The following is a 14399-nucleotide window of genomic DNA, read 5'->3' on the forward strand; positions in this document are numbered from 1 at the left end:
GGTCACCCTGCAGCACTAACCCAGTCTGGTGGGGCCGGGTGTGACCTGGGCGTGGCTGGACAGTGCAGAACACAGGTCTGGGGGGCAGGGTGGAGTGGGGAGCGGGCTGGGGTCACCCTGCAGCACTAACCCAGGCTGGTGGGAGCCAGGCGTGGCCTGCGAATGGCTGGCAGGGGGTGGCTGTACCCAGCCCTCGGGGGGAACATGCTGGGGGGTTGTGGGGGGTCCAGGCTGGGAGCTCCAGCAGCAAGGCACCGCAGGGCACCCCAGGATACCGGGCAGGCGGTGACACAGCCTCTGCCCCTGTCTGGACTGCACCCCATAGTGTCACGGGCACGTTACAGGGGATGCCCAGACACAAGGGTGAGGGCAGGTGACAAAATGGGGCCCATTACAGGTGATGCTCAGAAGGGGGGGCCATGGGGTGAGGCACAGGAGAAGGTCAAAGGTCACTCACAGGAAGTCCCGGGGGCCCGGCGGGGCCGATGGGGCCAGTAGCACCAGGGATCCCCTGCAGGAGCGAGAACAGAGAGCGGAATTAGCGCGAGAACAGGAGCATCCCAATTAACCTCTCGCAACCCAGACCTCACAGGGGCTCCCACGTTCGCCCCCTGTTTGCCCTGGGTCCAACACAGCCTCCTCCCTGGGCAGCCCTGTTCACCACCACCACCCTCAGAGCAGTTATTAGAACCCAGGAGTCCTGGCTCCCAGCCCCCCTGCTCTAACCACCAGCCCCCACTCCCCTCCCAGAGCCGGGGAGAGAACCCAGGAGTCCTGGCTCCCAGCCCCCCTGCTCTAACCACCAGCCCCCACTCCTCTCCCAGAGCCAGGGAGAGAACCCTGGAGTCCTGGCTCCTGGCCCCCCAAGCTCCCACTGCTCCCCACATGGCAGGGGTCTCTGGCAGTGGAGGACTCCCCCTCCCCCGATACTCACGGTCTCTCCTTTCGACCCCAGGGAGCCCTGCGGGCCAGGCAGGCCCCGGTCCCCTTTCTCTCCCTGCTCGCCCGGGGGTCCGATCAGACCGATCAGACCAGGGTGGCCCTGGGAAAGACAGACAGTGGTCAGTGCAGGACAGACAGATGGGGGACGGCATCGAGGGCTGGGTGTCGGACAGACAGACAGACAGACGGGCTGCATGCTGGGGGCTGGGCATGTCGATACAGACAGAGTGTGGGGAGGGGTCTCTGCGCAGGTCTCTGCCCTGGGCGCTCACACACCCTCGTGCCCCTCGTGTGAGCTGTGGGACGTGCACCCCAGGGATACTCGTAGGCAGTTGTGCTGATGTGTCTGGTTCACACAGACTTGTGCCACGCTCGTGATGCACGTGTCGTGGGCGTTCCCGTCTCTCGGTGCATTCACCTGCAGTGTGTAGCACGTGTGTGCTGGCAGGTTCCCAGGCATGCGTGGCGTGGGCTGGCGCCACGTGGCACACGCTGGGGCACACTGGTGCACAGGGCATGTATCATTCCCTCCCCCCCCCACGGGTGTGTTGTGTGTGTTCACGCACAGGCTGTGGGCCTCCCGTGTGCCCCCCGCTCACCTTCTCTCCTTTGGGTCCGGAGTCCCCTTTGAGGCCAGGCAGCCCCGGGGGGCCCTGCAGGGAGACACAGGCAGAGCGGTTAGCCAGGGAGGGAAGGGGGGCTCCTCCCCTGGGGGCACTGTCACACGGGAGGGCGGAGTCACACTCACCACAGGTCCCGGGGGGCCCGTCTGGCCCGTCGCGCCCGGCTTGCCTTGTTCTCCCTGCGGGGGATGGAGGGGAGAGGTTAGCGCTAAACACTGCCCCGACCATGCCCTGGGGCTGCCCCCCACAGCCCAGCCCCAGAGGCCCCACCCTGCTCTGGGGCTCCCAGCCCGGAGACAGGGGGTCTCATGCGTTGACCGCTCTGGACAGGCCTGCGGGGGACAGAGCTCCACTCTCTGCCCATTGGCATCAGGGGAGGACGGTTCTGGATTTACAGCGGGAGCAGCTGAGACCGGACCCAGACCCTGTGTGTCTGGGGCTCAGAGACCCATCAGCAGGCAGGGAAATTCAAGCATGGACTGCAGAGCTGGGGACAAACCCACCCCCTCCCAGAGCTGGGATAGAACCCAGGAGTCCTGGCTCTCAGCCCCCCCCTGCTCTAACCCACTGGACCCCACTCCCCTCCCAGAGCTGGGGAGAGAACCCAGGAGTCCTGGCTCCCAGCCCCCCTGCTCTAACCCACCAGCCCCCACTCCCCCGCAGAGCTGGGACAGGACCCAGGCGTCCTGCTCGCGTGCACTGGCTGTTACTTACCACTGAGCCAGGGATGCCTCTCAGCCCGTCAGGCCCCTGCTTGCCGGCTGGTCCCTGGGGCCCCACGGGGCCGGTCTTGCCCGGAGGTCCCACGGCGCCTGGCTCGCCCTGGGGGACGGAGGGGCAGGGTGAGCTCGGGGATGGGCGACATGGTCACAGCTGTGGCGGGGGCTCCTTGGCATCACCGCGCCCCTTTGGGGTCAGAGACCATCCTGGGGCTCCCCGTCACACCGACCCCAGTGCATCATGGGACAGGAGCCCTTGGCGTGGCCGGGACGTGGCCTGGCTGGCTGTACCGGGAGCTCCCAGCCGGGCCCTGGGTCCTGGGACAGACCCAGCTGCACCTCGTCTCTGGGGAGCTCCGAGCTGGGTCTGACCCCAGGGGATCCGGGACCCGACACCTCCCCAGCAGAGACCCCACCCGGGGGGGCCCACGGAGTCTGAGTCACTTACCTTAGTGCCCTTCTCGCCCTGACGCCCCTCGGGACCCGGGGAGCCTGCGGGGCCCTGCGAAGAGAGGAGACAGGGGGTGAACAAGGGAATGGGGCAGGGGCCTGTCCCCTCTAGGGGGCGCCGGCTCCCACCCAGCCCCAGGGCAGGGACTGGCTGGCTCAGGGGGGCAGGGAATGGGGCAGGGGCCTGTCCCCTCTAGGGGGCGCCGGCTCCCACCCAGCCCGAGGGCAGGGACTGGCTGGCTCAGGGGGGCAGGGAATGGGGCACGGGGCCTGTCCCCTCTAGAGGGCGCTGGCTCTGACCCGGCTCCAGAGCAGGGACCAGCTGGCTCGGTGTGGGGTGGGAGGGGTCCCTGGAGCTAAGTGGTTTCCCTGTCATTAGCTGCCGCGTTCTGGGCCGGGCGTTTCGCTCGCTGCTGGGTCGGGAAGGAATTTCCTGCCCTCGGTGCCAGCCCCACCCTCTCCGCAATGAGATTCCCAGGGAGCCGGATTTGTGTGTGTGTGCAAGTGCGCGTGTCTGCTGCCTCCTGCTGGCAGGTCACTGTGGCTGCAGGCGGGGTGGGTGCCCGGGGTCAGGGGGTCTGTGCCGGTCAGAGTCCCCGTCGCACAGTAGCTGGGACAGCAGGTGCGTCCCTCACACCCCCGTGCAGTGAGACGCCTCTGCCCTGCTCCTGGGGGATGGCAGGAGGAGGGGGGTGACTGGGCAGGGGAGGGGGCCCAGACAGACCCATCACTTACCCTCTTCCCTGGGGGACCTAGGGGGCCGTTCTCTCCTGTCGGGCCTGGCGAGCCCTAGAGAGAGAGAGAGAGACCTGGAGTTAGGAGAAACAATCTAATCCGGAACGTCATGGAGAGGGGAACCCGGAGAGGTGGGGAACCTGATCTAGAACATCATGGAGAGGAGAACCCAGAGATGGGGAGTCTGATCCGGAACAGGGGAACCCAGAGTACAGTCAGAGAGGGGGGATCCGGAACATTGGAGGCGGGTTCCAATCCAGAACGTCGGAGGGGCCAGTCAGAAAGGTCGGACAGAAAGGAATCCAGAGAGGGACCCGATCTGGAGCATGGGGGGCATGCAAAGTCTGATCAGACTGTTGGGGGTCTCGGGGGGGGCGGATCCCGTCTGGAGCGCTGGGGACACAGGTGGGGTGTCCAGTCCAAGTGTCAGGGAGATCCATTCCAAACCATTGTGGGGGGGACCCCGTCAGGGCCCCGCTCGGGATCCCTGGTCACTCACCAGCTGCCCGGGTTCCCCGTCCTCGCCTCGTTCGCCCTTCGCCCCGTCCTGGCCCTGGAGGGGGAAAACAAGCCCTGAGTCAGCAGAGGCCTCGGCAGGGACCCCAAACCCCAGCCGGGGGGCCCCAAACCCTGCTGCATTCCCCCAGATCCCCTCCCCACCCCCCCCTCCCAGCACCTCCCCTGCCCCCAGACTGCAGGGACCTGGAGGCCAATGCATGGGGCTGATACTTACCCTGGGGCCCATTTCACCTGGGGGGCCCGGATCCCCTGGGAAACCAACAGGACCCTGGAAGAGACAGGAATGAATTAGCCTGAGCCACCTCCTCCTCCAGCCAGGCACAGAACCCAGGAGTCCTGGCTCCCAACACCCCCTGCCCCACTCTAACCACCAGCCCCCACTCCCCTCCCAGAGCTGAGGATAGAACCTAGCTGTCCTGGCTCCCAGCCCCCCTGCTTTGACCCACCAGCCCCAACTCCCCTCCCAGAGCCGGGGAGAGAACCCAGGAGTCCTGGCTCCCAGCCCCCGCTCCCCTCCCAGAGCTGGGATAGAACCCAGGAGTCCTGGCTCCCAACACCCCCTGCCCCACTCTAACCACCAGCCCCCGCTCCCCTCCCAGAGCTGGGAGAGAACCCAGGAGTCCTGGCTCCCCCTCCCCCGGTCTCTGCACCACGTCACTCACGGGGTTCCCCTTGGGCCCATCGTCTCCGGGGGGCCCTTTCCCTCCAGGGGGTCCAGCTGTGCCAGCGGCTCCGGTTTCTCCTTTCTCCCCTCGCTCTCCTCGCGGGCCCTGGGAAGGAGACAGAGCGGGGGGGGGGGTCAGTGTGGGGTCTGTGGGCACAGGGAGGATGGGGGGAGTGGCCTGGCAGGGGGCAGAGCTCTGGGGGTCAGCTCTAAGGGAGGGATCCCAGCCTCAGTGTTCCTTGGGGAGATCCCCCATGTGTGCGGGGGAAGGAGTCTCTTGGAGGGGGCCTGTCAGGGGGGAGAGGTCCTGGCCCCAGTGTCTCTGGGGTGGGGTTCACAGCCTGGGGAGAGGGGAGCACTCCAGACTTGTGGTGGGGTTCCTGTTGGAAGAAAGGGGCTCCGGGGGGGTCCTCACTGGGTGGGGGAAAGGCCAGGCCCAGCCCTGGGTCTCCCCCCCCCAAGGCATGGGGATAGATGGGCCCTGAGAGGCCCTTGCCTGTGGGGAGCAGCGCTCTGGGGGTTCCTGACAGGAGATACCCCCCAAGGAGGGGTCCCTGGCTGGAGGCTGACAGCTCTGGGTGGGCCTTAATAAGGAAGAGACAGAGGTGGGGAGCTGGCCACTGATTCCCATAGGGGGCAGGGCCCCAGTAGAGGGGATGAAGGAGGCTCGGGGGGCTCCTTGGTGGGGGATGGAGCGGGGGCCTCCCATGGGATAGCGGCTGTGCCGCCAGGTGGGGGTGAGGACTCGGGGGGGTAGGAGAGGGACAAACGGGGAGGCGGGAGGTTCCTGGGGGGTTAGTGGCCATGCTGCCAGGTAGGGTGTGCGAGGGGCAGGGGGGCCCAAAGACTCACCTTGACTCCTGGCTCCCCGGGGATGCCGGGGGCCCCCGACTCACCAGGCTCACCCTGAAATGAGAGAGACGTCAGCGCCCGCGCTCCGATCAGTCCCCCCTGGACGGTCCCGGGGACACAGCACCCGACAGGCCCTGTGTCACTAGACCCCACTCCTCTCCCCTCCCTGAGCTGGGACAGAACCCAGGAGTCCTGGCCCCGCTCCCCTCCCAGAGCTGGGACAGAACCCAAGAGTCCTGGCTCTGCTCCCCTCCCAGAGCTGGGACAGAACCCAGGAGTCCTGGCCCCGCTCCCCTCCCGGAGCCGGGAGAGAACCCAGGAGTCCTGGCCCCGCTCCCCTCCCGAAGCCGGGAGAGAACCCAGGAGTCCTGGCCCCGCTCCCCTCCCGGAGCCGGGAGAGAGCCCAGGAGTCCTGGCCCCGCTCCCCTCCCGGAGCCGGGAGAGAACCCAGGAGTCCTGCTCCAGCCCCACATTCCCCTGGGCGAGTGATGGTGGGGCCCTTTGACTCCTGCAGTCTGTGACTCTGAGTCCCCCCCATCTGTCCCCTCCCTTCACGGGCCACGGGGAGAACAGGGTCGCCTGCACTGCCCTCTGCACGCGGACAGTGACTCATCCAGTCTCAGGCTGCAGGGCGGCAGGGTCAGGAAGGGATTTGCTCCCCTAGACTCAATCAGCTGGAGACGGGGCACCACGGGGGGGGGGGTGCTCTGAGCAGCTCCAGAGACACCGCTGTCTGGCTGCTGAGTCTGGCTCACACGCTGGGGGTCCCCAGACTGGGGCAGGGAAGGAATCTCCCCCAGGACAGACAGGCAGGGCCCTCGGGGGGTTTCCCGTTCCCCTGCAGCGCGGGGTGTGGGTCACTGGCTGGGCTCAGCGGATCAGGTCCCTGCCATTGCAGCGGTGTCAGCCCTTGGGGCCCCTCGGTCCCTCCTGGGCTCAGCTGTCGTGGCCCCAGGCTCGGTCCCCCGAGCGCTGACACGTGTCGGCCCAGCCAGGTCGCGGGGCTGGGCACAGGGTGACAGGGAGCGATTCTCTGCCCGCTGCTGTCCAGGGGCCAGGCTGGAGCGAATGGTCCCTTCTGGCCTTGAACTCCATGAAATCTACCAGCCCCACCCTGCACCCCCGGGGCTGGGAGAGAACCCAGGCGTCCTGCCTCCACCTACCTTCTCTCCAGGGGGGCCCAGGTTGCCGATGCCTCCAGGGCCACCTTGGGGTCCCTGCAGGGGGAGAGAGCAGAGCTGGTTACCTCCGGGGACGCCCGGGTCAGGGCTGACAGGGGGCAGGGGCGGGGGAGGAACTTACATCGGCTCCGGAGGGTCCGGCTGGGCCACGCGGCCCTGGTGGTCCTGGGGGGCCCTGTGGGGAGAAAGAACAAGGTGAGGGGGGCTCTGGGACATTCCCACCTGGAGGGGGGACTGGGAATGGGGGCAGCCGGTGTCACTTACCATGGGGCCCACGTCACCTGTCTCGCCCTTCTCCCCCGCCGGGCCTGGCAGACCCTAAGGAGAGACAGAGAGCATCAGTGCAGGGCACATCTGGACTGGGAGGAGGGGGCAGATCAAGGGGCACATCTAGATCCAGGGAGATGGGGAAAGCAGGCAGCACATCTGGATTTGGGATGAAGAGGGTCCTAGACCTAGGACACATCTGGATCTGGAGGATGGGCAGAGATGGAGGGACACATCTGGATTCAGGATGGGATGGTGGCTCAGAGGAAGGGACACATCTGGAGCTGGGGGGGAGCAGAGCAAGGGGCACATCTGGAGCGGGGATGGGGGGAGGGGACCCAGACAGAGGGGCACATCTGGATCCAGATAGGTGGGGAGGAGGGCACACAGGGATAGCTTCCCCCGCCTCCCAGAACAGCTGGCTCGGGGGTGGGACCCAGCAACAACTGGCCAGTGGTCACACTGTCATGCTGCCCAGCAGTTTGGGACAGGAAGTGAAGGGGAATCCTGTCCCCAGCTAGAACTGTACCATGGGGCAGGCCGGATTGGGTGGCTAGGGCTGGGGCCATGGCTAGGAAGGGGGGCTCGGGTCGGGTCCGGGTCCAGGGGGAAGGCAGAGACAGGTGGGACTATAGAGCATGGGGGCAGGGCCAGGGGTGGGGCCAGGGCACCGGAGTGGCTCAATGGGGGGCAGAGGGGGCAACCCTGCAAGGCCAATGACAGGTCCCCCCCACTCACCTGCAGCCCGATGGGGCCAGGCGGCCCGTTGAATCCGCGGGTTCCTTCATCGCCCTTCGACCCAAAGTGGCCCTGGGGGCCCCGAGCACCCGGCTCCCCATCAGCCCCCTCGACACAGACACAAGAGAGAGTCAGAGACGGGACCCGAGCGGCCCCGGGGAGACGGGACTCGCTGAGCGGGTGGGGGTAGGGGTGGAGGGAGGTCTCGGCACTGTGGGAGCAGCGGGAATACCCCCCCACCGCCATTCCCCATTGACGGGACCCCCCCGGAATCCCACCCACGCTCCATCAGTGTGATGTGGGGCCTCTTTGCCGTCAGAAACCTCGCCCCATGGCATGAGTGAGGGGCCGGGACACTGCGCTGCCAGGAGTCAGGGACCCTCCGCCCGGCACGGAGCAGACCGGGCTCCATCGCCCTCAGCTACGTCCCCCACCCTGTCCACATGGAGCTGATCCGGCTCCATCACCCAGGCCCTGCACGGAACCGACCCGGCTCCATCACCCAGGCCTTGCCCGGAACCGACCCGGCTCCATCACCCAGGCCCTGCACGGAACCGACCCGGCTCCATCACCCAGGCCTTGCCCAGAACCGACCCGGCTCCATCACCCAGGCCCTGCACGGAACCGACCCGGCTCCATCACACAGGCCTTGCCCGGAACCGACCCGGCTCCATCACCCAGGTCTTGCCCGGAACCGACCCGGCTCCATTGCCCCCACCCTGCATGGAGCCAACCCAGCTCCGTAGTCCTGCCCTGCCCAGAGCTGGCACCGCCCCGTGCTACCAGCCGCAGGGCCCCCCTGCCCTGTGCTGCAGGAGGCTGTCTGAGGGGGGCAAGGTACTTACGGCTGCTCCAGGCTGCCCGACTGAGCCCATGGGACCTGGGGGGCCTGGGGGACCCTGGAAGGAAGGAGACGGGAGTCAGGGATGCTGAGACACAGAGATACCCCAGGCAGGAATTGGGGGGGATCAGCCCCAGTGTGGGGTCAGGGGAGCCCCCAGCTCAGACTCACATGTTCTCCCTTGTTGCCTTTGCCACCCTTCTGGCCCGGCTCGCCCACCTCGCCCTGTGGAGAGAGGAGAAAGGGGTTTTAGCCCATCACCGCGTGGGGGGGCAGGACACAGACACAGACGGGGCCTTACCTTGTCGCCGTCCTCACCAGCACCCCCTGGGGGCCCCGCTGGACCGGGCAGCCCAACGGGACCCTGGACTCCGTCGCGGCCAGCGGGGCCTATGGGACCTTTTTCACCCTAGGGAGAAACAGAGGGGAGTGAGGTGCACAGAACACAGGAGTCCTGGATCCCACCCACCCCCCATTCTAACCCACCTGACCGCACTCCCCTCCCAGCACTGGGCACAGAACCCAGGAGTCCTGGCTCCCAGCCCCCCCTGCTCTAACCCACCAGCCCCCACTCCTCTCCCAGAGCCAGAATAGAACCCAGGAGTCCTGGCTCCCAGCCCCCCCTGCATCCGACTCAGCCCTGATCCCCCCTTTGTGCCCCCTACTCACAGGAACTCCTTTCTCTCCAGCAGGGCCTGGTGGCCCTTGGGGGCCCGGTCTGCCTGGGGGTCCGATGGGGCCGCCCTGCCCAGGGCCGCCTCTCTCGCCAGGGGAGCCCTGTGGGGAGAGAGAGGAGGAGTCACTTGCTGCCCCCCACAGCGGGGTCCCCGCGACACACATTGCAGGGACCGGGATCAGGTGTGAGGGAGGGGGCAGATCAGGGGGGTCAGAGGTCGGAGGTTAGGGAGGAGAGGGGCTGATGGGGGAGTGAGGGAAGGGAGTTCAGAGAACAGTTGGGGAGGTGGGGGCCTAGGGGAATAGTTGGGGGGAAGGAGTTGGGGGAGGGGCTGGCGTGGGGGTCCCCACATCATACTCACTGCAGGTCCTGGGGGTCCGGCCGGCCCCTCGTTCCCTTTCAGCCCCGTGCCGCCCTGCGGGAGAGAAGCACAGGTCAGGGCCTGCTGGCACAGGGGACGGGCTAGGGGCATGGGGGGGGGTACTCACCGGGGTGCCAGGCAGCCCACGCTCACCAGGGAAACCGCGCAGTCCAGCCGGGCCGTCTTTCCCGAGGGCTCCCGGGGGGCCAGGGTCTCCCTGCGCCGGGGGAAGGAGAAGGAGGATTAGGTGGGTCCCCGACCCTACTCCCTGCAGCACAGCGCCCCCTAGTGCCGCACTGGAGCATCACAGCTCCTTACCTTGGTTCCTTCTTTCCCAGAGGGTCCTGGCAAGCCCTGCTCTCCCGGGGGTCCGGGGGGGCCTGGGTGACCTCTCTCCCCCATCTGACCAGACTCCCCAGAAGCGCCCTAGTGTAGGGGGAGACAAGAAACAGTGTGAGACCTTCAGGGAATGGGCCAGACCCTTCGACCCCTGCCTCTTCCACCACCAGGGGGAGCTGCTGAGTAACTGCACCCTGGAGGCACGGCCGCTCCCAGCCCACCCCGGCACCCCCCACCACCCGGCTTCTTACCTGAGGTCCCACCACCCCCGGGGGGCCGGGGGGGCCCGTCTTGCCTTGGAAACCCTGAAAGACAGAGAGAGATGGGGGTATTAGCACAAGCCACGGCAGATGTCTCTGCCCCCCACCCCCCCCGAGTGTAAGTGGAGTGTGTGAGGAGCAATGCAGAAAAGTGTGAGGAGTAACCATGGAGTATTCAGAGCGTAACACGTGAGTGTGTGAGGCGTAACCATGGTGAATCCAGAATGTAACATGTGAGTGTGTGAGGAGTAACCATGGTGAATCCAGAGTGTAATACATGAATTTATGAGCAGTAACGTGGGGGTAACCAGAGACTAACATTGGAGTATGTGAGGAGTAATGCAGGAGTATCCAGAATGTAATACATCAGTATACAAGGATTAAAATGGGAATACCCTGAGAGTTACATGGGAGTAAGAGAGTAGTAAAGTGGGAGTAACCAAGAGTAACAGCGGAGTGAACAGAGAGCAATGTGCAAGAGAGGAGTAATGCGGGAGTAACCAGAGTGCAACGCAGGAGTGAGAGAGGAATAATACAGGAGTATCCAGAGAGTAATATGTGAGCAACCAGAATGCAAAGCAGGAGTGAAAGAGGAGTAACGGGAGTATCCAAAGCGTAACATAGAAGCATGTGAGGGGTAACACAGGAGTATCCAGAGAGTAATGTGGGAGTAATTTGGGGTAACATGGGAGTAACCAGAGAGTAATGCCAGAGTATGTGAGGTGTAATATGAGAGTAACATGAGAGTAATCAGAGAGTAACAGGGGAGTAAGAAAGGAGTAACGGGGAATAATCAGAAAGTAACAAGGTACTATATGAGGAGTAATGAGGGAGTTTCCAGAGGTAGCCTGGAGTTACTTAGGTGTAACCTGGGAGGAACCAGAGTGTAACACGGGAGGAACCACAGAGTAACACAGGGGTAAGAGAAAAGTATCTGAAGCCCAACAGCGCAGTAACAGAGACACGTACGACTTCTCCTCGCTGACCGGGGTGCCCGGGAAGCCCATCCTTGCCAGGGGGGCCCTGTGGGGAGGAAAACGGAGAGGTCAGTGGCGCAGGGGGAGATCACAGTAGGAGGGAACTTGGGAGCAGTCAGGAGAGCAGGGGAGCCAGCTGGGGGCCGGGTGGGAATGGCAGTGGGAGAGGGCTGGGATGCAGGCAGGGAGTAGCTTGGATGTGGGGGGAGGGGGCTGAGGAGCCGGCAGGGGGCTGGGGGTAGGCAGAGGGGCAGGGGAGGCAGTAGATAGTGCATGTTACTCACCGGTGGCCCTTTGGGTCCGGGGAAGCCGTTTGGCCCCTGGGGGCCCGGGAGTCCCTGTGGAGAGCAGAGCGGAGATTAGGGGGGGTTGTGGGGGCAGGGAAAACAATGCCCGGCCCCGGGGACACCAGCTGGAGGCCAGCACGGCCAGGGCCAGGCCAATGTTGTACCGGGAGCCCGACTACACAAAGCCAGCCGTGTTGCACTGCAGTGACCCGTCCCTCGCACCAGGGAACTGCTGAGGCTGCTGCGCACCGTGCCAGGCCCAGCAGCCGTGACTGGGGTCGTGCGAGCATCGCACTGCAGTGACCCGTCCCTCGCACCAACAAATCGCTGCAGCTCGCACAGCAGGTCTGGAGCCGGCTCACGGAGAGACTGAACAGTGCTAGCGACGCTCAGACAGGGCAGGCTGCATGAGGCCTGGTGGTGGTGAGCAGAGGCCTAGTGCGAGTGTTGCACTAATGTGACCCATGCCTGGCATGGTTGTCGCACAGGGCCCTGGAGAGGTGGACGGGAATGGGCACAAGGCGGGGCAGGCTGCACGAGGCCCAGCAGTGGTGTTCCAGGCCCAGCGAAGGGCGGTGCCCGGTGCCCAGGACTCTGTGCACGCCCAGGTCCCCCCACGCCGCGCTCACACTCACCCTTTCCCCGGGAGGGCCATGGGGGCCGTCGCCGCCAGAGGTGCCCTGTGGGGGGAGACAAATGTGAGAGGCAACCGGGAGCATGTTCCCTTCCAACACACACTGACACGTGTGCACAGATGTGCAAGCACACACCCCCATTCTCACACACTCGGATGTACACAGACACACACACAGACACATGGGGATACACACAGGGACACACAGAGAGACGCAGATGGGGCACACACACACAGAGACATACACACATGGACAGACAGGGACACACAAACACACACACAAAGGAACACATTCAGCCTTGAACGTTTGCACGCCCAGAGCCTGCTCACACACGCTGACCTCTGAGCCCTGCCCAGACCTCACCCTGCAACACACTGACCCCACCCCGACCCGACACTCAGACAGACAGACAGACCCGGAGCCCCAGACCTCACCTTCGCTCCCAGCTTTCCAGTGGCTCCTCGTGGCCCCCGCTGGCCCCTGGGACCCTGGAGGAATGAGACAGAGGCGGGTGAGTGTCTGAACCCTAGCTCTGCCCCCTCTCATCCTCCAACCGCCCCTTCCCGGGGGGCAGAATCCCAGCGACCCACACAGTGCCCTGGGGGCGTTCATGAGGATCTCAGGGATGGAGGCGGCAGATGGGAGGGACCCACCAGCCACATAGGATGGGGATGGGCACATGACCCCCAGCCCCGGTAGGGGAATGCTGGACCCCCCCAACCCCAGATGGGAGGATTAAGGAGGGTAGGTGGAGGGGGATATTTGCGCTCCCACCAGAGAGGGGCTGTCACGGAGTATTGGGGGACTCAGGGCCCTGCACCCCCGGCTTCCTGCGATTCACCATGACTCTCAGCCAGCCAGTAAAGCAGAAGGTTTATTTGGATGACAGGAATACAGTCCAAGACAGGTCTTGCAGGCACAGACAACAGGACCCCCTCAGTTAAGTCCAGCTTGGGGTCCCAGGGCATTCCAGCCCACCCCCCTTCGGGGGGGTCAGAGCCATCTCTGCCTCCCAGCCATCTCTCCAGCTCGCTTCCAGCACTCTCCCTTCAGCGACCCCTCCCACAGCCTTTGTTCAGTTTCCCGGGCTAAGGAGTCACCTGGCCTTCAACCCCTTCCTGGGTTCTCATGTTACACACTCAGGTATGCGCCCTAGGGCAGATCCCATCCTCCAATGCAGACTATCCCAGCCACACTTCCCTGTCAGCATTCACAGACCACAGTGAGAACAGGCCCAGTTCGTCACAGGGGCCCAGCCCCGAGGCACTGTGCCAAGGCGGGTGGAGCCCAGAGGGGACACATCATGTATGAGTCAAGCTGGGGCGTGAGCCCCATGGCAGGGGGTGTGGCTGGCCCCAGGGGTCATGGGCATGACCTCACTGGGGACTGGGTGAGGGGAGTTCCACGGGAGGGGCAGGGGCCATGATGGGGAGCCTGCACTGGGCCAGGGCCGGCTCCAGGCACCAGCTTAACAAGCAGGTGCTTGGGGCGGCCAAGGGAGAGGGGCAGCACGTGCAGCAATTCGGCGGCGGCAGGTCCCTCGCTCCCTCTAAGAGCAAAGGACCTGCCGCCGAATTGCCGCTGCCGATCGCGGCTTTTTTTTCTCTCTTTTTTTTTTTTTTTTTTTTGCTGGGGCGGCAGAAATGCTGGGTCCGGCCCTGCACTGGGCACAGATGGATGGATGGACAGACAGGAGAACGTGGATGGGAGAAGGAGGGGATGGAGGTTTTGGATGGGGAAAGCAGAGGGATGGATGGACAGACAGATGAGAAGGGACGGATCGAGGGGGATCGGGACGGAGGACTGGGGCAGGGATGGGAGGACGGAGGGCTGGATGGAAGGAGAACACAGATGGAAGGCTGGACAGATGTGGAGAGATGGATCGGGGGGAGTGAGGATGGATGGGGGGAGCCCAGAGACTTGGCTGCACTAACCCCCCTGCCTCTCCCCCACACTCACCGAGGGGCCGCGCTCGCCCCGGGGCCCCGGCTTCCCAGACAGACCCTGCAACAGAGAGAGTCAGTGAGACACAGCCAGGGCATGGGCACCCATGGGAGAACTCCTCTGCCAGCCAGGGCCCGACAGGGACCCATAATGTACCCACCCATGGGAGACACACAGGGACCCCCCACACCCCACCCAGCCCACCCAGGGACCCCTCAGCCAGCCAGGGCCCGGCAGGGACCCATAATGTACCCACCCATGGGAGACACACAGGGACCCCCCACGTCCCACCCAGCCCACACAGGGACCCCTCAGCCAGCCAGGGCCTGGCAGGGACCCCTAACACCCACCCCTGGAACCCGCCACCCAGAACCAACCCCCCTCCCAGC

General features: G+C 65.2%; 1 protein-coding gene across 8 annotated transcripts in view; it reads right to left on the reverse strand.

The window, feature by feature from the left end:
• The window catches only part of COL11A2 (collagen type XI alpha 2 chain), an 82541-nt gene that overhangs the window by 16771 nt on the left and 51371 nt on the right, over window positions 1-14399 (reverse strand). For all 8 annotated transcript variants that reach the window (XM_054047079.1, XM_054047075.1, XM_054047078.1 and 5 more), the window contains 28 exons: window positions 14026-14070; window positions 12501-12554; window positions 12067-12111; window positions 11429-11482; window positions 11137-11190; window positions 10159-10212; window positions 9887-9994; window positions 9696-9785; window positions 9569-9622; window positions 9201-9308; window positions 8833-8940; window positions 8703-8756; window positions 8536-8589; window positions 7691-7798; window positions 6950-7003; window positions 6807-6860; window positions 6668-6721; window positions 5505-5558; window positions 4651-4758; window positions 4203-4256; window positions 3969-4022; window positions 3470-3523; window positions 2733-2786; window positions 2280-2387; window positions 1691-1744; window positions 1542-1595; window positions 935-1042; window positions 458-511 (listed from right to left, as the gene is read on the reverse strand). In XM_054047079.1, coding sequence (XP_053903054.1) covers window positions 458-511; window positions 935-1042; window positions 1542-1595; window positions 1691-1744; window positions 2280-2387; window positions 2733-2786; window positions 3470-3523; window positions 3969-4022; window positions 4203-4256; window positions 4651-4758; window positions 5505-5558; window positions 6668-6721; window positions 6807-6860; window positions 6950-7003; window positions 7691-7798; window positions 8536-8589; window positions 8703-8756; window positions 8833-8940; window positions 9201-9308; window positions 9569-9622; window positions 9696-9785; window positions 9887-9994; window positions 10159-10212; window positions 11137-11190; window positions 11429-11482; window positions 12067-12111; window positions 12501-12554; window positions 14026-14070 — 1908 coding nt within the window. The remainder of the gene's footprint in view (window positions 1-457; window positions 512-934; window positions 1043-1541; window positions 1596-1690; window positions 1745-2279; window positions 2388-2732; window positions 2787-3469; window positions 3524-3968; window positions 4023-4202; window positions 4257-4650; window positions 4759-5504; window positions 5559-6667; window positions 6722-6806; window positions 6861-6949; window positions 7004-7690; window positions 7799-8535; window positions 8590-8702; window positions 8757-8832; window positions 8941-9200; window positions 9309-9568; window positions 9623-9695; window positions 9786-9886; window positions 9995-10158; window positions 10213-11136; window positions 11191-11428; window positions 11483-12066; window positions 12112-12500; window positions 12555-14025; window positions 14071-14399) is intronic.

This window comes from Malaclemys terrapin, chromosome 13 (assembly GCF_027887155.1).
Source record: "Malaclemys terrapin pileata isolate rMalTer1 chromosome 13, rMalTer1.hap1, whole genome shotgun sequence".
NCBI lineage: Eukaryota > Metazoa > Chordata > Testudines > Emydidae > Malaclemys > Malaclemys terrapin.